General features: G+C 42.9%; 1 protein-coding gene across 1 annotated transcript; it reads left to right on the top strand.

Moving 5' to 3' along the window:
* Positions 1–514: 514 nt before the first annotated feature.
* Positions 515–21,271, top strand: ajm1 (apical junction component 1 homolog). Its single transcript, XM_085794134.1, has 2 exons — positions 515–711; positions 15,558–21,271. The coding sequence occupies exon 2, from the start codon at positions 15,612–15,614 to the stop codon at positions 18,879–18,881; it is 3,270 nt and encodes a 1,089-aa protein (XP_085650260.1). The 5' UTR covers positions 515–711; positions 15,558–15,611; the 3' UTR covers positions 18,882–21,271.
* The last annotated feature ends 6,296 nt before the right edge of the window (positions 21,272–27,567 follow it).

Raw genomic sequence — 27,567 nt, 5'->3', positions numbered from 1 at the left:
CAGGGATTATAAACACAGTAAACTCAGATGATGAGAGTACATCAGTTAGTTGTAGCTACCTCATACATCAGTCCTGTAATAAATCCACGTCAAGGTTATAATGTTCTATAGGATGGTTTATAGGCTACTCCACCTGAACTCAACCTAACCTCATCTGATCCAACCTGACCCACACACACACCACCTGATCCTACACACACACAAACACACACCACTCATTAATCTGCCTGATCCCTCATGTTGTCACTTCCTGATGAGAGCGTGAATGTGCACAACGGATTGAAATATGTTTCTCACCACGGGCAGGAAGATGGAGACGGAGGCAATCACAGAGAGAGAGAGAGAGAGAGAGAGAGAGAGAGAGAGAGAGAGAGAGAGAGAGAGAGGAGGGAGGGAGGGAGGAGGAGGAGGGAGAGAGAGAGAGGAGGGGGGGAGGAGGAGGGAGGGAGAGAGAGAGGAGGGGGGAGGAGGGAGGGGTGTTGCGGCCACATAGATGTGGATGATGCAGCGGGGTTGCGCCATCGTTGGTTCGCTCCAACCATGTAACGATGGGGAGGAGGAGGAGGACGGAGCCTGAGCCGTAGACGCGGATATTTCACTTTCACCTTCTGCACATGTCCGATGTCGTCATTGGGAGAGCAGGAGAGCACCGACCCCGGCAGACAGGCAGACACCATGGCTGAGCCGAGGCTGCAGCTCCGGGCTGATGCGGTAAGACCTGGAGCTTTTCATTTAGGCTATAGCAGCACGGTGTGTGTGTGTGTGTGTGTGTGTGTGTGTGTGTGTGTGTGTGTGTGTGTGTGTGTGTGTGTGTGTGTGTGTGTGTGTGTGTGTGTGGCGAGCGGCTCTGCGGGGACACGCATACACACATACACACTCACCAGATGATGCGTTTTACTACCACAGCCCCGCACCGCATCGTGCTGTGCTGCCTCTCCTCTCCTCCTCTCCTCTCCTCTCCTCTCCTCTCCTCTCCTCTCCTCTCCTCCTCTCCTCTCCTCTCCTCTCCTCCTCTCCTCTCCTCTCCTCTCCTCTCCTCCTCTCCTCCTCATCCGTGTTTGATCTGACATCACTGCGACGGTCACACCACTCACCGCGGTGTGGATCGTGCACTTTTTTTTCTTTTTTTTTCCAATCCGTGCGCTCTTTGCTCTAATTGCGTTTAGCCATTTAGTAAAAGCGCGTGCTTTGATTTCTCTGAGCTGCAGCGACTCATTTGCCCCCCTCCCTCCCTCCCTGCCCTCCTTCCCACCCCCCTTCCTTCATTAGTGTCTCCTGAAGTCATTTCCCTGCTGGCTGATGTTGGACTAACGTGTTCCCATCCTGAGCACTGACATCATCCTCATCAGGATGCTGTGCTCCAGGCAGCAGCAGCTCTTCATGCAGCTGCAGCAGCAGCAGCAGCAGCAGCAGCAGTAGTGTAGCGGGCAGCAGGATACTATACAGCACTACAGCGTCAATGCGCCTGTTCGGACTTGATGCTTTTTTTGCTCTGACTGCGACCAATGTTAATTTCATTTGGATGGAGGCTGCAGGTCCTGAGCACTGCGCTGTTGCAGCGTTGCACAGGTTGCACGGGCTGTTCTCGTTTTGTCATGAGCACACCGGTAGAGTACTGTAGCTTAGCCAGATGTTGCAGAGCTGCACGGTGGCTGAGCAGTGTGCAGATGTACTCAGAGATATCAGATAGTACATCCTAGCTCCAGCAGGTAGTGGAGGTAATTCTCCACTATCTTTATTTCCATGCATTACTCTCTTTATATAGTTTGATTATATATTTTTGGAGCTGTAATGTATTTGCCCACAGGCCTGAGGACCACACTGATGATTTATCCAGCTGACTAATGATGTATGTCCGTCAGAAAACAGCCCATGTTCTCCTTTTATAAATAGACAAGCAGCAACTTTCACACACGGCTTGGACCACATGTTCAGTATTTTCATTGCTGGAAGAATTTAGCTTAGCTCAGGTATTCTCTGCAGCTAGTTGTAACATGAGTCTTGAATGAATTTTCAGTCAGTCACCCACCAGTTTCTGTAGTAATCATTTCAGCGCTGTCTTTTTTTAAAATACATAATTCATTCAATAAGTGATATGAGCAGAGAGGGGCTCAGTCAGCCTGCAGCGTCCAGGTGGCCTGGATACTGTTGGTCTCTGAAGACGTCGTGGTGATGGAGGAAGCTGCAGCAGAGGGCCAAACCCAGCACAAACCTGAAGGTGTCAGTGAGTGGGCCACTTCAGGGCTTTCCTCTCAGACCAATGAGGACCACTGATCCACTCAGGGTGGTGCCATGCAAAGTTTAGCCTTCAATGTCTCATTAGGAACTATGAGTGACTCCAGTGTTAAGCTGTGAGATAGCAGTTACCGAAGACAGAAACATCATGAAATGACGAATGAGACAAATTGAAAAACCTTTTGTGCGAATAATGTCGCAAAGGTAAAACTCCAGGATGAGTTGTTGGAGAATGATGCAGGAAGTTCAGTCATAAGGAAGTGTTGGCAGTATGTCCTTGTCACACACAGAATGAAGGACTGTTTGGAAGAAGGTCATGTCGGTTGACTTTTTACACATTAGAGCTGGCATGAGCAAAGTAAGGCCTGCAGGTCATATGCAGCCCATTGGGCTTTTTAATCCGGCCCGGCAAATATTGGTATAAAACTGTCCAAATTATAGCAAAGACCACAAACTTTGATGCAGTGGTAAAAAAAAAAGGGTGACCAACAACACTGCTCCACTGAAACTGAATGTACGTTTTCTTTTAATTTCAGGTAATTATATATAATTTATATTAGTTCCCACCACGAACACTCTCCAACTAGTCGATAGTGGCCCGGCCTGGCCGCCAAATTTTAAAACTTATTGTGTGGCCCCTGAGCCAAAAAGTTTGCCCACCCCTGCCTTAGAGACTTTAAACAGCGATGATTGAAAGGATGGTGATTCCATGATGTGCTGACAGATTTAGCCAAACTGTCTCCAACTGCAGAATCACTGATTTGCCACAGTAGTTGGGTTGAGATAAAATCTATGTCACCACTCCCTGCCGTAGGCATCCATTTATGGCCGTCTGTTACTGTTTAAAGTCCCTATTTTTGGCTGGACTGCAACAGTATATGACTGACTGACTGACTGACTGAGTTACACCATTGGTTGGTCTTTGAGCAACCTCATTGGTTGTTGCTCTTTCAATATTCAGTGGCACAAATAGATTTAACTACTGTAGTAGGGAGGGATTTACAGGCAATATGGTCAGATAATCAGCTATGATGCTGGATTAACCAACTGTATGGAAACATATCAACTTAAAAAAAAAACATCTAGTGATTTTGTGACAAACTTTAAGATTACCAGCCTGAGGTGGGGCTGTCTCTGCACTGACTCATGGTCTGCCATTCAGTTGACTGGCATTGAAGTAACTGCACTGTCACTGTGTACTGTTTGACAACAGTAATAGAAAAACATTGAAATTAGAACATGTTTGCTGTGAACTCAGCTGTATTAAAATACTGTGTGAGTACAGAGAGGAAAACAGGTAAAGGACTGAATGACAATATCACACAATGACGTCACTGTGCTAATTAGCGCCTTACGTCATGTGGTGACATTTAGCAAAAACTTTGACTACATGCTTTTGGACATTGAAATTACACAGTCCAGTCATGCACAAGGGTTTGACCTAGTTGGAGTTTCCTCGCAGCAAATCTATCTATCCACCACATACTTTGGGCTGACCTTCATGAAGTTTATAGAACATCATCACATTTAAATGTTCAGCCAGTAAATACGATCACATCAAGTGTAGGAGTGCTTATTATACTGAGTTCATCATCCAAAGTTGACACTGGGGCGGTGGATCTCTTGGCCTTCATGTAGGAGGTAGGAGTTTGTGTCCCGTCTCAGACAGCAGTAACATTCAGTGTGTCATAGCCTCAGTGTATTTTTACCATAAAGGTTCTGTAAGCCAGACCTAGGAAACAGATGTTTTCTGTGTGAATATGCAGCATGTGAGTAGCAGCATCGTGACATACTGAGAAGAACAAAGCCAAATCAAACCAATCAGAAAAAAAAGGCCTCAGACAAAGAGATGAGACCAGAGCACAGGTGGACATGTGGGTCAGCAGCTGGTGGACCGTCAAAACATCCTGAAAGTTTCTCTCAGCTTTTATCAGCTCTGCCAGTGTCACTCATGCAGCTGGTCCCGGTGGAGAGGTGTGGGGCTGAATATCTCAGTCTGTCTTTACACTGATAGGAGAAGCTCACAGGCTGCTAAAGGCTCCGGCCGGACTCAACCGGATCTTCTTCTTTTCTGTTTAGCTTGATGGTCTGTGATGTCAAATATCTCCTTTTTATTAATGATGGCTGTATCTGACATGGTAATGTTAGCTAACTTACTGTTCCCATCATTATCAACGTGGTTGGCTAATAGTGCTATCACTAGTTGGCTACCTGTTGGTGTCACTATTACAGCATTTAGGAGTGGACGTTATGGTTGGATTGTTAAACATTAGGGATGTGCTGATCCAGCTTTTTCAATCCCAATGCCGATATTGATACCTGGGCTTAGCGTGTCGGCCGATACGATCCAATACCACTGTTGAATTAACACTTCACCATGTGAAAGACAGTGAAGGCATCAGGCTGGACTTTAACATTACTTTCCTAACTTTGTAGAACACTGCTGACACGTTATGTAGTATTAATGTCATGGATCAGCCCCATTATACGATACCTGATCTAGCTATTTTCAGGGACGATAGCAGATCTTAATATTGGATCAGTGGATCCTTCACATGGCAACCTTTGTGTTTATTGGAGGATTTATTACAACTGAGCATAGTAATACCTTGCTGGGTGAAGGTATGTAGGAGATGTTGTGTGCGGAGAGATGTTAGTGGTCCAGTGTGATATCTAACGACAGTGACACTGTTTAGAGTTTACATCGTCTAACCTTGTGGACAAAAAAAAATTACATAGACTCTTGATTTACAGAATCAAGCACTAGCTATCTAATGGCACTTTTCCATTAGGGCAGTACAGCACGGCACGGCTCTACATTTTTTTTGCTTTTCCACTAGCCCCTAGTACATGGTACCTGGTACCTGGTACATTTTTGGTAACGCCTCAGCTCTGGTTCCAAGCAAGACAAAGACGAGAGGATTGAAAAAAGAGAGCGAGACGATGCGGCCGTAGCCGCCGTGATATGACGACCCCGTCTCCACCCCCGCTGAGGAGACTATGGAAAAGCACCTAAACCGAGCCGTGCCAAGTCGTGCTGTGCCGTGCTGTGCCGTGACTCTGTAGTGGAAAAGTGCCAGATTTAATTCTGATGATGAGGTTGGAGGCACACAGCAAACACAACATCTTCTACACAACACATTCATATAGAGCCACTGTCTCAGCCATGGGCCATGTTAGTGACACATGGCTCCATGTTGCTATAAGTAGCTCATGTGTGGACCTCAGAGATTTTTTTTTTTAGCGTCATGCCACATCTTTTTCAGGGCGTAATATGTGAGCAACAGATTAAAAGAGTGATGAGGCAGAGACCAGAGGCCGACCGAGAAACGCTGCTGAGGCATGAAGCGTCTTGGAGCTACTGAACTCCAGTGGCAGATTTATCCCCAGCATGGCCACTGCATCAGGAGCGTTCGAAGAGGCTCAAGAGAATATCCTGCAAATGGATACGGGAAATGGCGGAAACAGCATTTATAGAGCTGAAGAGTCAGCTAGCCCGCTCAAATGTAATAGCACACTTTAGTCAAGAGGCTCAGACATGTGATACTAGAGGCTACTCTGCTGGAATTAGGAACAAAACCAAAGAGATGGAGCACTGCCTTCATCTGGTCGTGTGAGAAATTTAAGGATGACATACTGTAGGCTATATAGATAATATGAAACAAGAACATTCAAAAAGGTCTTTTTGGAGAGACCTGGGTCCTGCTCACAGATCTCATTGTTTTCACTGGAGCTTCCTGGATTTAGACCCACGATTTCTTCATTGAATTGAGTAACTGTTGTTTTTCATTGTTATGAACAGAACGAGTAACTGTATTAAGTCATGGTGTCTTAGTGTTTTCAGACTTGTTATGTATTTAGATTTGTTGCCATTATGTTTTCAAATTGCCCCCCTGTGAGTTGTATGTGGATGTGTCCATCCACCTGTCCTAAACGCCCAAAGAATATCTTTATCTAACAAAAAAGACTTTTGGTGGTTTGACTCACTGTGAGAGACACACACTAATGGTCATTAGAGCATTTTTTTTTTTTTAGCTCTGGTAAGATTTTGGTTGTTAAAGGTCAAAGTTCAAGGTCACAGTGACATCATGGCCTTGTTTGATATATCATTAATTATATCTCATGGAATTATTCACTTTGACTAAAGGATAACTGAAAAGAACTGATAAAATCACTGTGACATAATAATGTTTTGCAGATATATTTCTTGCCTGTGCTGTTACTCAAAGTTATAGCTGCAGTGCTGGTAACATGTCAGGTTTAAAGGCTGTTTTTCAAACAGGCTGGTTAATGAGAGAGCTGTGCAGGGTTCTCTTATTAAGTACTGAGATCCTCTGGTTTCCTGGCTACTCCGGTCCTGCAGGGAAGAGGAGGAGCACTTCCAATACTCTGAGCCTCACCACTGCAAATAAACTACTTTTGATAAACGTGTCATTATTAGTAAAGTGACAGAGGAGGAACTGAGCAGGGTGTGTTCAGACCTGTGGTTGATTTGCTTTGTTTCGATTCAGCAGTTAAACCGATACAATTGTAGCATTTCTTTTTTGGGTCGTTTGTGTTCACACGGTAACAGTCCCATGTGGTCCAAATTTGTAAACCATGCGCGAGCCAACTGTTGTCTCATTAGTCAGAAATCTTACCCGGGAAAAACCATGAAATAGAAGCATCAATGGGCTTGAAAATTAGAACCCGAGCAGTGGTTGAAGCCCGGACCTGAACCCATCCGAGTCGACTGTATTGTCAACCCGAACTCGGTCAAAAAAAAGGAAGCCGACCCGAATCATCCTATATATTTTCGGCCTGAATCTGGCCTGAATTAGCGCGTCCGGCACTAAACCAGTGTGTCTGGTCGGGTCGGGCTGGCCCGGGCCTTTGAGAAGCATGGCACATCAGCAGCAGGTCGTGTGTTGTCGAATGGCCCCTTGTTTTATTCCACACCCGAGCACGATTTCTGTGTTCATACATGAGCAAACAAACCGATCTTTGGGGTGAAACGCTCCAAATGAGCCAGGTCTGAATACACACTGAGGAAAGGGAGCAGGAGAGAGAGAAAGTCATCAGTATTGAGGCATCATACTAATGAGTTTGACATAAAGAGCTGCTTTTAATAAAAGTCTGCTACACTCTGGAGGCGAGGTAAATAAAAATAAAACTGTTGTGGATCCCAGAGCTGCGTGTAAGAGAATAAATAAGACTGATAATCTGTCTCTGGGCACTGTGGGGGCTCACTGGTGGAGCATGTGACATTTGGGTTAGTCCTTTCCCCGGCGCCGGGGTTTGAGTCTGGCCTGTGGCCCTTTTCTGCATGTCATTCTCTATCTCTCTCCCAACTCCCCTCACTTTGGCCTAAGATATTTTTACCACACTACAACCAAAACAATATAAATAGTGATTTTTTTGAGTAAAATCAGACGGGTCAAGCTTAAACTTACCCTCTACTCCTTCACTGCTGAAGACACTTGACAGCATATGCATAACAGCATAGCTTTGCATCATCTCAGGCTTGAAAGACTTAATTATTTAACCCTCGTCTAACAGCTCCTCCACTGCAGGGCTCTGGGTCACAGAGCACAAAAAAGCATCTTTCACTGAGTGACTTCTAATGGAGCTTTCTATCCATTCTTAGCGTGTTGCTAAGTATCGCAGCTTTTCTTCTGGACACAGCATCCAGAGCGTATCTTTGCTTTACCAGCTGTATGAGCAGGAGAGCCGGAGAATGACATGTAACCTAATTTGTGCTACAAGCAACACAATAGGGGACGGGGGCATCTATTTTCCCTCTCTCTGACCTTGCTATTTACTGTCTTTGGCACAGATTATCTGACACCACCCTGCCAGCCCCGTGTTGTCTTGGTACATCTTGCTACAAACACATCTCACTGTCAACACTTTCTTATCTAAGAGAAGGGCATCAAATCAAATAATTAGCTAGTGTCTTCAGTATTGAAACACCTGTTATGACATAATCACAAATGAACAAGACCAAACTAATTGGATGTAGTTTTCATTAAGGTTTATTATGGGCCTACAGTCATCATTTGTTCAAATACCATTAGTTCTCCATTAGTGGTTTGGACCTTTGGTGCAGAGGTGACCTTTCAGGCTTATTTAGTAGAGACTCTCATTTGTCCTGATCTTATTCCTCATCATATTTAGAATAATAATTTAGAAGAGATGATAGCTTCAGCTTGTTGTTGTTTGTTATTGGTTTAATAGAAACCAGTGAGTAGACTTTAGTCAGATAAGGATGTTCGTGGTTGCTCAGAAGCACTTCTGATCCACATCCATTCTTGTGATGCGTCTATGCTGACACTCTCATCCACCACATCACCACAGTGGCTTCCTGCAGCGTTCAGGAAGAGCAGTTTTCCGAGCGAGTGACGGACAGGACCACAGGGCTCTGGTATAGAGGCTGTGATAAAGACCGAATTAATGAAATTAGCAGGGGAACAAAAGAGCTGCGGAGCCAGGGTGAGGGGGCGTCAGGGTGAAGAACTAGTGATGTATGGGAAAGAGAGAGGGTGGAGATTGTGGCACATGTTGCAAAACCAGGTTGGGTTTGGATCTGTAAACTCTACTGAATCTGAATCAGTGAATCATTATGTATTATTGGTGGAGAGTGACTATGCCCACCCACCCCTCATCATATCGGCAGCTTTCAGTTTTTTTGACAGCATCAGGGAAGATTTCTAGTTTCCAGTCTCTGTTCCCCCTGAGCATCAACTGACATTCATTAATTACACTGATATATTTAAAGGCGCTATACTGTATGTAGGTTTTGCTGTTTTTCTATCCCTTTTACTGTGATGAAGAAATGTGGTGTTGTGCTGAAGGTTTCTCTCAGGGCTAGTTAGCTAAATCTACAGTGACATCTGGTTCCATGTTCAGCAGTTCACACTTTTTCACATCACTCTTAGAAGAATGGTCAGGCGCAGTGGGGTGGTGTTAGCATCAGCAAAACCAGAACTTTTCTCACACAGCTGCTGCATTAAATCAGCCACAACTCCTTTATGAGTTTATGAGCCTATTTAATATCTATATAAAATGTAGAAACATAAATGAAAAATGAAACAACTAAACGTCATCTGCAGTTTTACTTTGTTTTTTCTACTGTATTAAAGGGGACATATTATGGAAATATCACTTTTTGAAGGCTCTTTAACATACTATATCTGGGGGTTTGTAATCTTCAGACTCCCTAGGTTGAAATCCATGTGGTTTTATGAGCTGTTCCCTCAGTTGTCTTCCAGTGATGTCACTAGCTTTCGAATTTGCATAACAACGCCCCTACCTGGTACCAGTAGAAGGGGCGGGGCAAGCAGTGGTTCATTTGCATTTACTGAGACAGGCACTGAAACCAGCCGTTCTGAACAGGGCTGTTTTGAGAGGATGAAAAGAGCCGTGATGTTTGATCCTTAGGGGATTTTGACCAAAGCATGTCACAGACATGTCTTTAAGACACCTGGGAACTATTTTAATTTGTGGAAAAGGGGCAGAATATGTCTCCTTTAAGAACATGCCATGGCCCTGACACCATATACAGTATATCACAGGTATATACTGAACCCCTAACTTTCCTCTGCCCCTACAACCACCACGACTCCCACCTCAATTGAAGCTGGTATGTACAGTTTACATCAGTGGAACAGAACCCCTCTTGCTTTAAAACTCCAGTAAAGTCATGGTATACGTGTGTATTGCAGTAGCCTATGGGTGAATCAGTGTGTAGTGTTGCATGTTGATGTTGGGGGAGGGTGAGTCTAGAGAGGATGAATTAGTTCTGCCCGGGGAGTCAGACATTTTCTCGGGTGTTCAGTGCCAATGGTGCAGTGTTGCAGTGCAGTCCATTGAAAATACCCACAACCCACCATAAAAGCCACTGCTCACCATGCTCACTGACCATGAGTAACAGCACCACACTCCCACTGCAGGAGTGATGTCCATTACACTGGACAGTCATTCACTTTCTCTTGAACAGATCAGTCTGAGCATTAAGCAGCTCTTTATACTATGTAGTGTCTCCATGGTGCTGAGTGAATGGATGACCCACCTTATGTGACCTTGTATAGAAACTACATTAGCATCCGCATTAAGATTCTTACTACAATGTAGTATTAGTGCCACATTGATAAAAAAAAAAAAACCATATATATTTCAGAATAAAGTCGTAATATTAGTCACAGAAAGTCATTCTTTACTGAATAAAATCCTTATATTTTAGGAAACACAGTTTTGTTGTAATTTCTCTGGATAAAAGTCAATATCATTAGAATAAAGTTCTCATTATGGTTATGTGCTGTTTAAAGGGGAACAGCAGAATAGCAGCAGCAGCAGCAGTAACCTGCTTTAAATTAAGGACCTGGAGCATCCTGTGAAATTATCAGCCTCAGCATCAGGACAATGAAACGACTGTGATGAGACTGAGACCATTGTCCTATTAGAGTTAGACTGACAAAGAGCAGCTGTCACAAGCAGCTCAGGCTGCACAGACTGTCCTTTCACTTGGCTGCTTGTATTATTCCCCCAAAATATGTAATTCTCTCTAGAAATTCTACATTTTTAAATCTTGTGATATTACAGCTTCTTTCTTCTTCTCTCTTTTCCTGTTATATTATGTCGTCTTTCGTGAAATCTCAGATTTAGTTTTTCCTCACGGTGGCCCTAATACTGTCAGATCCTCCAGTCAGTGCTGTGATGTGAACCCTCTCTGAAGAGCCTGCAGACCACTGGCAGTAGAAGTGACAGACAGAGTGTGAAGGCAGAGTAACACCCACTGCAGGCAGAACTCCACGTATCCTGTCTCAGACCGGCCTCAAAGAAAATCACTTTTCACTTTATTTGCCATATGTCTGCTATTGTTATTTTCAGGATAAATTTGGCACTATAGTTTGTACAACATGCAAATACTATTCATAGATTTCGATCTTAGTGATATTGTTTGGTATTTCCATGTGCAGTGGGTTATCATCCTGAGAAGTGATGCTTTTCATTTGAAGCTAATAATAAGAATCAATGCATGAATAAGTAGGACTGTGAACTAACACACACATGTGGACAGAGCAAAACTAAGACCAGAGAAACTCAGACTGCAGTAACAACACAGAGGGGCGTGGCTTCATTCTGGGCTCAGGACAACATTACCCTGCTGTATCTTTCAACTGAAAACAGTTCCTTCTGTAGTAGCCTACTGTTAAAAATCTCATATATAACCCATTTCCAGATTCTATGTTCATTCAGCTTTTGATTTCCTGTTCTTTTTTATGCATTGCATTTTAAAGCAAGGCAAGTACAGCCCATTTTTACAGTTTGTCTCAAGGGCTTTACACAGCATCATTACAACATCCTCTGTCCTTAGACCCTCACATCGACTGAGGAAAAACTCCCAAGAAAAAACAGGAGAAACCTCGGGGAGAGAGACAGAGGAGGGATCCCTCACCCAGGACGGACAGACATGCAGTAGATGTTGTATACAGACAAGAAAACAGGCAGCTTCTGGTGGGTAAACTGGTTTATAAGCAGGGATGGAGGGCAGAGCAGGCCGGTTTAGGAGCAGAGGAAAGGAGTTGATGCAGTCGATGGTTGGTGCAGACGGATGGAGCTCTGGATCTGGTTTCCTAATATATACGGTCGATCATGCAGCCAACACTGTGCACGTGTGCGTAGTGTCTCTAGTGCAGTGGAGCAGAGACACACTCGTAGTAGTTTTTGTGGTCATCACATGTGAACGTGACCTTCATGAACTGTTGCTGCACTCTGACAACTGCGCTCTTTAAAAAGGGCATTTACAAACGTGCACTTAAGCGCAGTTGGCACAGGATTTTAGGAAGACATCATCCACGTCAGCACCACAGTCAGTCTCCATCTGCTCCGGTCTGAGCGTCTGCTCGACCAGTTGCTCAATCTGGGTCAGCTCCTTCTCTCCCGGGTTACAGCAGCTTGTATTTTTCATCATTATGTAAGCAGTCTTTTCATTTCTGCAGTTTTTTTTAATCCCACTTTTTTTATTTTCTTCACATTCATCTGGCAGACCTTTCTATAAATACAGATGGAGCTTTTACAAACAGATGCCCGAATACGTTCTTGTTGAATTTCTACTGCATTAATAAACATCTTGACTTTTTTTTTATTTAATCAGTGAATGATTCTGGATCAGAACCAGCAGGACTCCTCGCAGAAGTTGCTGATAGTTGACAGATTCCACCCCTACACTGCGCCTACCTGTCACTTTTTAATTACAGCCTCTTAAATCACACTATGCAGTCGATGTGACCAGACGCAGGAAACAGCAGGATTTATAAGTTGCTGACAGTTCGTGAGTAATTGAATTAAATTTGCCGTGCAGTGTGTGTGGTGCGGCCAAGTCCTGAACTGAGGCATATTCAGTCCCTTTGGATCCAGTCCAGAGCCTTTGTGCTGCCTGCTTCCTAATGTTCTGTCTACAAGACACAGAAAAATCTAAATGGTCTAAATGAAGCTCCTCTCCCTCAGAGATCTGCTGCTCTGACCTGTTCCGCTTCTACTGCTCTCATCATGTGTTTGCTGTCAGTCTCACCTGTTGCTTCTGGCCTGTCTGGCTCTCCCTCAGCAGCGTTTTTGGCTGCTGTCCTTCTCCTCCTCCTCCTCCCCTCCATCACTCTCCCTTCATTAGCTGCAGCTCTCCCTGCCTGACCCTCTCCTGCTGCCACAGCAACTCTGGTTAAAGCCTGGACATATCCTAAAACAAATGAAATGGATCCAACATCACAATAGTCACACTGTTTCCTATGTGTGTTTCCTGGTTCTCTGGACGAGTCTTCACACCGTGTACTAACAGAAGATGTTGGTTTAGGTTTAATGTGAATAAACAGGTTGTGTTTGAAGTAACTGTTTCTGTATAAAACCAGATGAGGGTCAGTGCTTTACCTGAACCAGGAGCAAAGAGTCTGAACAGAACCAAACAGTTTAATAAAGCTGGCATCACCACTGTGAGATCCATTATGGGATGGAAAAGGAACAAGATGGCTGTGATCATTTTATTGATATGGATCCAGCTTATTAAGTTAATTAACAATATCCTCATTTATGTTATTGGACTGTAAGCTGGCAGCATTTGAATTTCCCATAAATCATATTTACTGTAAATGCTACAGTAGGAAGCAGAGTTCACTTAATAAGATGTAACTTGAAGTCATCAGTTCTGTGCAGTGACAGTACTGACCCTTCACTGTGGATTGATTCTGTTCAGTCATTTAGGAAACAGCTTTGTGTCTCCTCTAAGCTTCTTTGCGATCACTCACATTTTATTTGTGTGTGTGTGTGTGGTGTGTGTGGTGTGTGTGAGTGCGTCCGTGCGTGCATGTCTTTGCGTGTATGTGTGTGTCTTCTTTGTAAAGACCAGTTTGACAGAGAACAATTTGATGATATCAGTATGACTTTCATGCTCTATTCTCTAATTGTATTTTTCCGAGTCAGATCAGATATCACAAAGGAGATGATAACTTTGAAAGTAATTTTTAAAAACTTATCACAGAGCAAAACAATTTCACTGAATGTCTGATGTGATATTCACACTGTTAGTGATGCACTTGGTGCCTCGTGCATCGGATAATCTAATGATAACTGAAAGCAGTAGCCTATAAAGTGTGTTAACATTGGCTTGGTGTAGAAATGACCTCAAACATCTCAGACCTGTGTGCTTTAATGTTTCCTGGGGTATTTAACAAGTATGATAAAGTGATATGTATAATGATGATGTGACATTGGTTGAGCTCCAGCAAATCCTGGCCTGATTTGACCTCTGGGGTTAAGCATGTATTTGTGATGGTTACGGTTAGGGTTAGTGGCTACGGAATGTATTATATCAATGTGTATCTCCTATTTTAGCCAATTTGAATTTTCAGACCTTTTTGAAGCCTCACTTCATAAGAAATTAATTTTAAATTGAATTTTATTACATTTCATTTCCACATTCTCATGATGCAAATGGAATGGGACCCCAGGAACATTGCTTTATTGCATTAATAGTGGTACCTTGACGATTACTTGATTTTAAGCGTCATTTTGTGGGTCTGTTAAGCCTCTTAGTGCACTGATATTGGGCTACACAATGTGGCTCCATTACTTCAACACTTCTAAGTATTAAATTAGATAACATTTCTACTGTACTGTTAAGTGTTAAAATAACCAGGGCTGAATAATACAGATTTAGGCTTAGGCATTTATATTTGGGTATACTTTTGATGCTATCACCATCACTGAAGACAGCATGACTTAAGAACTCTGGACTTATTTTAAACTTCAAATGAGGAAGTACATCAAACAACAAGATGGATCACACAATAGTTTGTTCCATTCTTTCAAAACCCTTCAAGTTCTAGTGGCCCCAAGAGTATCCAGCATTTTTGAAGAAGCTGTGAAGCCGGGTATACTCTCAGTGTGGGACAGTTTCAAGTGAAAATAGATCACATTAATGTTTCATGAATGTTTCTGTATAATCCTGGACACACAGTTAAGGACTAATTCTCATGATTAAATCTTGACATCCCTATATCACTGAATAACGTTTATAACCTGGTGATAGAGTTCCCGGGAAACCAATCCTGCTCTACCTGAATATGAATGCCAAAATTAACTTCAGGCGCAGACTACAGGAGTTGTGGACTGATTAAACCCAGATTCCACCTCCTAATAATTGGTGGGGAAATATAATGCAGAACTTTGGTTAATACAGATATAATTATGTGAAGGGTCTAAGGGCAGAGGATGTTGTTATGATGCCATGTTTGAGACAAACTGTTTGTAAAAACGGGCTATACAAATAAATTTGCCTTGCCTTGCCTGCCTTGCCTGAAGGCATCCAGTGTTCAAATCTCCAAAACTACTCATACTCATTGGGGCTTCCCCAATGAAGTCAGACATCAGGAAAAATCATTATGATCACAGTTATGATTACTGTGCACAATGCTAGCATACAACTGTTACAGCTGTCTACAACTGGCAGATCTAAATGAAGAATAGATACTGTATAGCGCTGATTGTGTCTCCCTGACCATTTTCTCTTCCAGATTCGTTTAACCATCTGCTTTCATTTTTTATTTCTTCGCAGTTTTATCAATGTTATACAAAGTTTACACATCTTCCCCAATGGCTTCCCTCCTCATGCTCCCTGATAGACCCTCTTTTGTGTATGTTTGAGAGTAGAGTGGAGTTTCTCCATATGTGCATGATGGAACCTGATTTGGAAATCATTTTTAAAACTCCTGTAGTTACCTAACAAGTATGCCATACTGACTCACGATATTAGCTTGAATGTCACTGACTGAAATTCTTTGTTATCTCTCCAGGCAACATCGACATTAACGCAACTTGATGGAGAAAACTAGAGGAGTCCCTTTAAGATGACACGCACAGACCCGCCTGACATAATCGTATCAGCTGTGCATCGTGATATAAAAGTGATTCCCATTTCTTCACACTACAAGTCCTTGCAACCCTCCAAACAATGTGATTCTATAAATTACAGCACACTGGAGGAAAGTAAGAGCAAAGTCAATAAGAGGCACTGCCGTACCTTTGACTACAAGTCATTGGAGTACCCCAAATCTCCCAACTACTCAATGGAGTCCCCATACAGAAAGGCAGACAGGCATGCAGCTAACCCAGATGTTGCCTGGAATGCCTTGGGCCGCCAGCAGAGATACCGCTTCTCTGCTCCAGACATTTTTAGCCATAGGTTAACTCCTCAACCGATGGCTGCTGATATGGCCAGTGAGGTTGTTGTCCCTGAACAAAAAAGGAGGACCAGGTCAAAAAGTGCCACTCGGGTCCAGGCCAGTCTCACCCCTGTGTCTTTTGAAGGGTCCTCATCCTCTGGGAGGAAAGGAAGGGAGTCTCAAAGAGCTCCAAGAGACTCTCGTTGGCGACCGGAAGTATCACCTCGTAGGGAGTCATCCTATGCAGCAACCAGGGCTCATATGCCTGAAGTACATCCCATTAAGTTGCAGCCTCAAATGAGTGACAGCAGTAGATATTCACCTCATTTTGCTGGTGAAGGTTCAGAAGATGGAGGTCTAGATAAACCAGCAACTAGCCCTCATGTCAGGTGTCGGGTGGACATCAAACCAGATAATGGAGCATTACATCATTCAGGACGTAAACAGCCTTCACCTCAAGTGGACATACCCTGGCAGAGGCACCACAGTAGGAGTCTTACTGTGCCACGCCATTTCTCCTACTCCAGAACACCAACTCCCACTGACTCTTTAGGCACAGAGAGTAGGCAAGCTTATCAATACTCCCGCAGCATGCCAAATAGTTACTTGCAACCCATGGAGATTCCCTTGCAAAGAATGCCATCGTCGGGTGAATACTATGGAAGGGAACGAAGGGCTCATTCTAGTCCTAATGTGCCAACCAAGTTCTTTTATGCAGATGACCCAGGGAGATACGTCACTACTGCTCCTCCTCAACCAAGTACTTACTTTCATGATGAACGTTACACACCAGGACAAACATACACTCCAAAAGTGCAATATGTGCAAGATCCAAGGACTCGAGTGGTGCAAGCTGTAGCTACAAGACCCTATTATCCTGAGGTGGAGCCCTATCCGTACCCTGTGCAGACAGGATATCCCAAACCCTATACAGCAACTGAACCAGGTCCATACATCATACAAACACCTCCTAGTAGAATATTTTATGGGGATGATCCAAGGTCTTATCAAATCCAGACTGCGCCGCCAAGGTTTTATTATTCCAGTGATATGTATGCAATGCCTCCTGAGCACCATATCCCAGCAAGAGCTTATTACACGGAGGGCCGAAGGCATGCTAGAGTTATCCAGGCACAAACAGATGACTGGTATGGCTCTGATGCATCTGGCTATTCTACCAACCCTGCCTCTTATGTATCTCAAGTCACTCCAACCAGAGTCCGGCAAGAGCCTGTCTTAACAACCTGGTATGCCAACCCATGCGTAGAACCTCCGAGAATTGGCACGGAATCTAAATCTTACTCCAGGTCTTGGGACAATATTCTCAATTCTCGTGTAGAGAGAGAACAACCTCTTCCTGTACAGCGGGGTCAGAGCTATGACGATCTTCTTGACTCCAGGAAGTCTGCGGCAGTCGCAGGTGACAAACCACAACCAGTGGTGGTCAATCTCTCCAGTTCACCTAGACGCTATGCAGCCTTATCAATGTCTGATAATTCACTGATCGACAAAAGCCCAACAGAGATGTCAAAAAGCGCCGCAAGCAAACTCTGGTTTGTCACCCCTGAGATAACAATCACTGATAATGACATTCGACCAGGCAACCTTAGCAAGGCTGAAGGACGGTCTGCTAGTTGGGACATTCTTGACTCCAGAAGTACTGAAGCTCAAGAACTGTCTCATTGTGACTTTGAACCCTCAACCAAAGAGAAGACACATGACAATGCCTCACTACAGCAAAGCCTGGAACAACTTGATGAGCTTCTGGCAGATCTTGTGACTGATTACAAACCACCCAGTAGAAGGGCAAGTGAGGACATTCTGGATCAACTGAAGAAGCTAATTGATGAGGAAGAAGCTGTATCGTTGTCCCGAAAGAGTTCAAAGGCAGGTACAGAGGAACCACCCCCCCTCGACAAGCAGCCAACCTCTATAAGAATGAATCCTGATGCTTTTCGAGATATGGATGGGGCCAGTGACGCAATGAAGAGTGCAGATGAATGCTCCCCAGATCAGAGCCCAGATGAGGATGACACAATGATGTGCTCCAATAACAAATGCCGGAGGACAGAGACCTTGTTCAATGCTTGCCTATATTTTAAATCCTGCCACAGCTGCTACACCTACTACTGCTCTCGTAACTGTCGCAGGGAGGACTGGGACATTCATAAAGAAAGCTGCCTATATGGAAGAATTGGCAGCACATGCCGTCACATCATCAAACACTGCCGGGAGACTGTTGAAGTCCACAAAGCTTTCTCCCGTATTGCCAAAGTTGGGTACCTTTCTCGAGGCAGAGGAGTTCTCTTCCTTGGTTTTCCAAACCCTTCGTCATCCAGTAGTTTCCTGCAGTACGGCTTGGATAGCCTACTTATGTCTCCTACATATATGTCTCTTCGAGAGCTTGAAAGCTTCAAGGACAACCTGGGGGAGTACTGTAAGGAGCTGCAAGAAGCTGGCAAAGAGTATGACCCAAACGAATGTTTCATCTTGAATGTATCGATTGCTGTTGGAGAGCAATTGCCTGATGGGCCATCACCAAGGAACCAAGCTCCAACTGTTAGAAAATATGCAAAGGTTGCCCTGGCTTCCTTCAGCCCAGAGAGAAAGGTTCAGAGGAAAGAGAGTGACATGGAAACACTGATCCTCACTCCACCACCAGGAACAGCAGACATCGACAAAGAAGGAGAGGAAGGCAGGAAGGCCAGGGAAATCTGTTTTATCAATATACAACGAGAGTTACGAATTCGAGGGGTTTTCCTACGCCATGAATACCCACAAGTGTATCAGCAGCTCTGTGAGTTTGTGGAAAGTAACAGGAGGTTCACACCCACAACTATTTATCCCATTGATAAGAGGACGGGTAAACAGTTTATGTGCATGATTATGGCTGCCTCCGAGCCCAGGACATTGGACTGGGTAGGCACCCCGCATCTCCTCGATGACATTATTTAAGTGCACCTTTTGTTGTAAATATATATGTATAAAAATACATATATATTGTTACACATATTTATATATCAATCCAATTACAAACATTTGTAGATAAGTATTTTGTTATCAAAATGATATATATTCATGTCTGCTTGGTCAGTATTATTCATTATCAGAATATTTCCTGTCAGGTGCTGAATGAGTACAGTACATTATTTATTTTAATGTTTTTAACAAGTACATACTTTTTATCCACCACAAGTCATTTATCTGTATCCTGGTCATGTACTGTTACAATGCATTCCCTTTGGTTGGGATTCTCTAAGCTAACATGCTGGTTTTCAACTTGCTAATAACTGTTCTACTTTGTAATTTAGTTCAACTGTTCTTTGTAACTCAGCCTCTTTAAATGACAGAATCAATTTCTTTAAATGAGTACAACATGACTATTTTTCATATACATACATCAACGGTATACAGTGCATTCAGAAAGTCTTCAGAACCCTATTCACTTTTTTCCCCCTATTTCGTTTGTAGTCTTATGATAAAATAGTCTAAATTATTTTTTCCTCATCAACTTACACCAAATTCCCCGTAATAAAGAAGTAGAAAGAGGAATTAGACATTTTTGCAACTTTACTAAGTTTTATGAAAGTATTGAGACACTTTTGACAGCAATTAAAGCTGCACATTCCAGTCAGGGCTGTGGTTGGGCCCCTCAGAGTTGTCCCTAAGCCACTTCTGTGTCTTCGACGTGTCCAGCTATGAAAAAGGGAAACTTTGAACCCCCCCCACATACACACACTTACACACTCTCTCTCTCCCTCTTCCTCTTCCCCTCAACTTTCTCAATGCACTGTATCTTTAGAAAATATGAAATATTTTCTTAACCACATAAATACTTTCTATGCAAAGTTGCTTCATGAGTTAGCACCACCTTCCTGTACAAGGAGTTGTTTATTATATTATATTATATTATATTATATTATATTATATTATATTATATTATATTATATTATATTATATTATATTATATTATATTCATCTATCCAATGAGAGTTTTTGTCAGAATTCAGATATAATGTTGAAACTTTTGTTTGCAACGTGAATCCTCATCATAAGAAAAATAATGAAAAACTGGAAGAGACAGTTTTTCTACTTGAAATGTGATTTTAAAAAAAGGCACAAAATGTTCTTGTTGCTTTGGTAGAACAACCATGTTGAAAGTTAACGCTTTCCTCTTGACTGAGTCTGAGTTGACTGAGAAGGAATAATTGCAGTTTGCTCTGTAATTCTGCTGGAGCTGAGGTGTGCGGGGCCTGAGAGGATCTTTCACAATGAAAATTGAAATGGTGCCAGTTTCCAGCCACACAGTAGGTGTTGGCCTGTACTGTTCAGTTTTAAACACTGTGAAAAGTGGGAGTTATCTACTAAATATCATGCAATTTCCTATAACACTGAAGTTGATGAGTTGTATTTTTAGATATACTTAAATATAAAAATATATGAATTAGCAGCTGGAGTTATTGTCCTTAGAGCAAGGTTTGCCAGATTTGGCACAGTAGCTATATGGTACATAAATGCTTGAAGATGACATTAGTTGTGTATTTGTGCTGCACTAGGTTTATTATGTGTGATTAATACTGTCCTTTTTGATTTTAGCAAATCAGAACCATTACATTACTCATTGGTTGCAGAAGTTTTAGAGAGATTTATCAATGCAACCCAGCCGTGTTGCCTCATTCTTTCTTTTCTTTGTTTTGTTTTCGTAGCATCCTAGCTCAATGATTTCCTGCTGGAATACTGAGGATGCTGAATTTTAGAAACTCAAGAGTCTAGTTGGAATATATTGTATGTTTGAAATGATATGAATTATTTAAAACTGACCCCATTTGATAAATGACTCGTTGTCAATTTACCAGTCAATCCTCATTAATGAAAAGTCGAATAAGCTGTTTTCTCAGTCATTCATCATTCTTGCCCATTCAAACCTTTTTCCTTGTGAAATCAGATTTCCTCAGAGTTTTCAAGACAAAGTCAAATGAAACTTGAAGCACATACAGTGAGGTCACTGTAGTTTGGTTGACAGGATGTGCTGTACAGAGAAAAGTTGCTGGCTGCATGTGATTCTGTTTTCTATGCTCTGATCTTATTTAATAATGACACTGATGATAGTAACTTGCTTGATGAATGGATTTGTGAAAGTGAAATCTACTATGCTGTGTAAGAAAAAAAACGAATGATTTTTTTCATTCTTGTCAGTCGTTCAAAATATGATAACATGTCAAGGCAATGAAGAAGAGACCTCACCAACGAGAAAATCCTGTAATCTTGTATTTTTTTATACTTTCAACATATGTGTCTCAGTGTGTCTATTTATAAAACATATCTAATAAATGGAATGAGAACTCTGGGTTATGCCGTCTCCCTGTTCTTTAATGGGACTAACATACATGGTTTTATTATTCAGACTATTATTCAGACCAACTGAGGTGCAAACATTAAGTTTGCCCTCAAAGTGTCTCTAGAGGTCATTCAGTCTCCCTCAGCATTTTAGATCATAATGATTTTCATTTTTCAAATATCAATCATCTTCCTTTATTATTTAGAGGGTGAATCTAAATGTTTCTTGCATCAGGACACTGTTCAATGCAGACGTCCACAGAATGCTTCCAGCAGAAAGTGATGACATGGGGAGAAAGGAGAAAGGTGTAGTCAAGTTTTCGCTCTGCAAAAAAAAAAAGAGAGAGAAAGAAAAACTATTTCTACCATTGTTCAGCAGGCTGCTCATGCAGCAGCTCACAGGCCCATTGTAACTTTTACCCCAAGTCTGATCATGATGATCTTATACCGAGGCTTGGCTCAGGGATTTGGTTTAGACCCCAGTAATGATGGAGTGTCAAGGTCATAATATGTCTCAGCTTAAAAAAAAAACTGACTTTAAATGTGAAACTGTTTTATTCCCTGGTCATGATCAACTGCGGATGGCACAATGGTAAGCACTGTTGGATCTTAAATAGAAGGTTCTGGGAGGTGTTTGCAGGTTCTCCCTGTGTGGGTTCTCTCCAGATTCTCCAGCTTCCTCCCACAGTCCAAAGACATGCACATTAATAAGTTAACTGCACACTCCAAATTTGGTGTGTGAGGTTGTCCGTCTCTATATGTTGGCCCTATGGTGACTTGTCGAACTTAGGGTGTACTCTGCACACCCCCTGTGTGAGCTGGGATCGGCTCCCCTGCATGGATAAGTGGTATAGCCAATGGAAGGATGGGTGGATATTCAACTGGTCTGCTCGTTATGAAGAGGACATCTCTGTGGAAATCCAGCTCCAGGTGAAAATCTCCTGAAAGAGCAGCTGATGGTAAAGACACCAACTCCCATGATCCAACTTCAACAGCTGCTTCACAATATCATCAAACACCATACTTTGTTTGTGTTGATGGATTTTTTTCAACTCACATACCAATAGCAGTTTAATATAGATATACTCTGTAAGAAATGAAAATGCAAATGCAGGTGTAAGCAGTTTGCACCAAAGGTACAGGAATAAATCATCAATAACAAACCCACACAATTCTGATGGATGAACAATGGTAAGTTTAGTTTTGCCTCCACCCCCCCCCCCCCCCCCCCTTCTCTCATTCTCTCTCTCGGTGCCACAGTGGGACTTGATGGAGTCTTGGACTCTGAAGATGAACCTCCCTGTCACTGTGACCTCTATCAGTCCTACATCCCAGTATGCACCACCTTCGATTTCACAATCACTCAATACCTCATCAAACTTGCTCAGGCGTTTGTTACAGCTGTGCGTGTGTGTGTGTGTGTGTGTGTGTGTGTGTGTGTAGGCCCCATTCCTCTGGCTGGGTATCAAGCTGCTCGGCTCAGCATCTTTTGTGGCTGCTGGCAGTCTGACAGAGTGCAGCACATTAGTGCACTGTAGTTCATTCAAGAGAGCAGCTCAACTGTAGCCACAGTCAATACCAGTGCTCTGAGAACCCACCAGTGAATGTGTGTGTGTTCACACAGAAAGTAGGCCATGTGAGTGGAGAATCTAAAGCACAGGAGGACTGGGACTGAGCCTCAGAGTCTCCTCTAGTCCACATTGGGACTGCTAATCATTTATAATAATAAAAAACCCTTTCTCTGGTCTGAATGGACATTATTAATCATTTGATAATCATGTATGTGTTTCAACAGTTTAATTCCAGCCAGGACAGACTCAGCCTGAGTCGTCCTCTGTGTTTGAGATTAACAGAGCGGTAAGTGGTGTTGGTCTCTTGTGAAGGAGACTGTTGTCTGTCAGGACCGGCCCAGGGAAGCAGTGCATCATGGAGCTACAAGACCTCGTATGGACATGATCGCTGGAGTGTGAGTGCTGCTTGTCTCTCGTTTGAACAGCATCCAAGGAACTTTTTCTTTTCTTTTTTTTCTTCTTCTACCCAGTTAACTTGAGTAGACAACCATATTTACAGCACTGCAGAGCAGCAGGGATTCCCTATCTCCCCAGCACAGCCCCCAACGTTAACCACTGCCAATATGAAAAAGGAATAGTGTCTAAACAAGGATTACAGTATGTCAATGCATTATGTTTGTATATATATATATAATATTTCCATACAGGCAATCTTTTCTAACAACAAAATGAATGAACAAATCATAATCCTGCTCCTTCCCAAACCACCCCCCTCTATACAGTCCACTTGGTTTGCTCCAGTAAGGCTGATTGATCACACCAGGTCCTTGTCAACAGCACTCTGGTGGGCACAGCTCCACAGGGCTGATCCATCACCTCCGACACACAGAGCAACCAGAAACAAAACTAGAAGACATGGCTGACAAAAAACATCCCCTGGAAATGAATCTAACATGGTGTATTAATCCAGTAAACAGGGTCTGTCCCAGAGGTTGTAGCCACATCAGTGGTCTGTCCTCTGACCATGGTCACTGCAACAGATCTAGACCACTGGTTATTACCACTGAACCTTCCCTGTGCATCCATCCTTCAGTGGTCTATACTGCTTATCTGTGCAGCGTTGCAGGGGTGGCTGCTGATATAGGGTGAGGATGAAGTGCACCGTGCACCCTGCACACTTTAAAGGGATAGTTCAACATTTTGGCAAATTCGCCAATTGCCATAATCCCTATCGTCATAGCAGTAGGTTCATTATCTTTAATTATCGGTGCATGTTGTTTTGAGATCCGCAGGGCAGAGACAGAGCTCATCAAATGCACAACACATAATCTTACATAATTATACATGATTATTTTATAGCGTGGTGAATGTGCAGGTCACAACTTGTCCATAAGAGCGTTTTGGAGTTGTTGGATTGTGTATTTGATGAGTTTGATGAGGGACAGGAGACCTGCATTATGTTCACTGAGCAGCTCGCATCTCTGCCCCTCTGATCTCAAAACAACATGCACCAACAATTAAAGGTAATTAACCTACTCTATAGGGATTATGGCAATGGGTGAATTTGCCAAAATGTTGAACTATCCCTTTAACCAAATGCTGCTATTGCATGGCATGGAGGATGCAGAAGGTTCTGGGTTCATTTCCCATCCCTGAAGCTTTCCTGTGCCTCCTACCATAGTCCAAAGACACGAACATTAGATTTATTGACAACTCTAAACTAAAGTGTCCATAGTGTGTGTGTGTGTGAGTGTGTGTGTGTGTGTGTGTGTGTGTGTGTGTGTGTGTGTGTGTGTGTGCTCTCGCATTTATTACTTGGTGGGGCCATACCACCTGTAGCCCACCAACAGTATGGGGCCATGAATTCTCGTGGGGCCATTTTGCTGGGCCCCACACCGTTTAGTGCTTTAACGTGGCTCAGGAGCCTTCCCTGATGCTCCTCATGCTTTTTTCTCACTTGGCCCACAAGGTGACAAAAAGTGGAAACGTGTGTGTGAAGTGTGTGTGCTCACTGGCCCCCTGGAGCTTGGGGGATGCAACTGCAGCCACACACACACTTCCGGAAGTGTGTGTCATTTTGCTGGGCCCCACTCCGGAAGTGTGTGTGATATTAGCCAATATTAGCTAATGTTCAAGACCATTAAGCGTCATAGTCTCGCGGGATTTTACGGGATTTGTTTGAGAGCTAATACTGTAATGATAACACATACCGATGCTGTAAAATGAAAAATAAAAAATGAAATGATCTGACTAATGTAGCGTAACAATTGTTTTAATCCTTGATGATTTAATGTATGTTTTTATTTACATTTTCTCTTCCCTTCTATATTTGATATGTGTTTGTTTTGATTTTTACTCACTTATCTTAATTTTTGTTTATATAATGTTATTCTTAATAATTATCTCTGAAACATGATGTCTGCTCTTGTTTAATTTTGGACAGATATAATATTTGCCTGACTAATTTGTAAATGCATTTGTTTAAATAAATAAAATAAAAATCTAAAATTAAAAAAAAGACCGATGCTGTAACAACTGAACCTCAAATTATTAAGGTATGTTTATTTTCAGTTTTATTTTATTTTTAATTAAGATTTTTTGTCTATAAAAAGTTTTGTGGGACTACAAGAAAAAAACTTACAACATTAGTATTAATACAAACTGTGCCATTTGATGCTGAAATAGCTATAGGTAGAAAGCATTGTTCCCCAGATAACAATATAAAAGATCGTTTCTGTTATCTTAGGCTAATTAGCTGCTAACCATTAACTTTGGAGAGCTAGCGCTTTTAGCGGAAGCTGGCCCGTAGCCAAGGGGGATCGGAGGGTTCGTTCGAACCCCCCCACACACACACCCCCACCACCACCACCCCACCGCTGCCGCAAATGTGGTGCTTGTCGTGTATTAGGCTCTCTAATAACTCTCTGATTGGTGTGGGATGCGTGTCCCCGTGTTAACTGGACTGCTGCTGAAGCAAACAGCCCAAAGCCTGTGAGTTCTAGCCAATCATAGCGCAGTAGGGCGCCACGCGAGTTGACGCTCTGCAACCTGCGGTGCGGTGCGTCAGCAGCACTGACATGCTGCTCTAAAGTCCTGCACCTGGCATCAACCTGAACGGGCCTGAAAGTTAAAAGCCGAACCCGGTCTGACCCGCGGGTGTTGAAACCCGGACCCTGAATTAAGTTGGTCCGAACCCGGCCAAAAGAAAAGAGAGAGAGAGAGAGAGAGAGAGAGAGAGAGAGAGAGAGAGAGAGAGAGAGAGAGAGAGAGAAGCCGAGTAGGAGCGCGACCTGACCGAATTAATTTCTACATATTTTCGGACTGAACTGACGCGTCCGGTCCGTGAGAACTCAAATCTAAGTCCAAAAGGCCCATGCACACTTGGTAGCCCAAAAGAACAGCCAGGCAGCCCAGTCCAGAGAGCAGAGGAGAGGGAGACAGCAACAGGTGTGTGTGTGCGTGCGTGCGTTACTGTGTGTGCATGTGCATGTGTGCGTGTGTTATACCTGCAACCTCCAAATGGGAATGGGAGCCTCCTTTCATTTATTAATATCTGACAGTAGCTACAGCCATCATACAGATGAGAACAGGGCAGAAGCAGAGGAAACGGAGCCTTGAAAGGCTGGTCCAGGTCAAAAGATTGAAAAAAAAAAAAGTTTTGTTTTTTCTCACCAGCCACAGCTCCCCACTAGACCAGTGTCATACAGTCCAGCCATTCTTGCCATTACAAAGATAGAAACCTCAGTCAGTAGCCTACCAAATGTGTTTTTTTTAAATTTTTTTATCTGAAGCGAATGTTGTCTTCCCATTATATTCTTCTCAGAGTACACCAGAATGCTTCATTTACCTCTTAAAATCATAAAAACTTTCTGGGGTTTACTTTATCATCATTTCCAGTTTATCATCATTTCCAGTTTGCAGGTACCTATGTGTGTGTGTGTGTGTGTGAGTATGAGAGAGAGAGAGAGAGAGAGAGAGAGATACATTTTACTACATTAAACATTATTATGATTATTGTTATGAAAAAGCTAAGCCTTTTTTATATATATATATATATATAGAAAAAATGAATTACATGGTGAAAATTTTGTTGTAAATGAGAGCAACAGTAAAGGATAGTGGAGGAAGAGAAACACGTGATGTCAAAGTGAAGTTATAATGGGGAAAAAAAGAAGTGTGTGCCTTTATTATTATTATTTATTTACTTTTTTTTGGGGGGGGGGGGGCGGGGGGAGCCCCCCCTCCACAAGGCTGGCTACGGGCCTGGGAAGTAGCCTCGCATCACCGGGCTCTTTTTTTTTTTTTTTTTTTTTTTTTCATCACCGGGCTCTTTAAGCGGAAGTATCATCCGTCCGATGACGCAATCCGGTGGAACACATGGCTAATTAACCTGGCGAATATTCATGAGACGGCGGAGCTCTGAAGTGAGGAGTTTCAACGTCTGATAAGGTATTTGATAAATGTGTTGTTGCCGCTTTCAACGGAAATGCTCGTCTCGTACTTATTTTATGGAAGCTACGATACGAAGTACGGTAGAAACTGTTTTGCTAAGGGCGAACATCCGGGTGACTTACAGCTAAGTGCTAACAGTGTTGAACGCAGGCTTTATGGGGGTATACGAGCACACGCAACGTCATGTTATAGTAGTCAAAAATGTCACATAATCATTGTAAAACAAACGTAATTGTTCGGTTACGTTATATGCCTCGCGGTAGGCACGGGCCCGGTCAGTAAAGCTAACGTTACCTGTGGTCCGAGGCCCAGGCTAAGCTAACTATGCTCTGGGTCTCAGG

Source organism: Trachurus japonicus, chromosome 12, assembly GCF_045865225.1.
Source record: "Trachurus japonicus isolate A0001 chromosome 12, Traja_1.0".
In the NCBI taxonomy this organism is placed as follows: domain Eukaryota; kingdom Metazoa; phylum Chordata; class Actinopteri; order Carangiformes; family Carangidae; genus Trachurus; species Trachurus japonicus.
The sequence above is the reverse complement of the archived record's forward strand: the minus strand, read 5'-3'. Positions and strand labels throughout refer to the sequence as shown.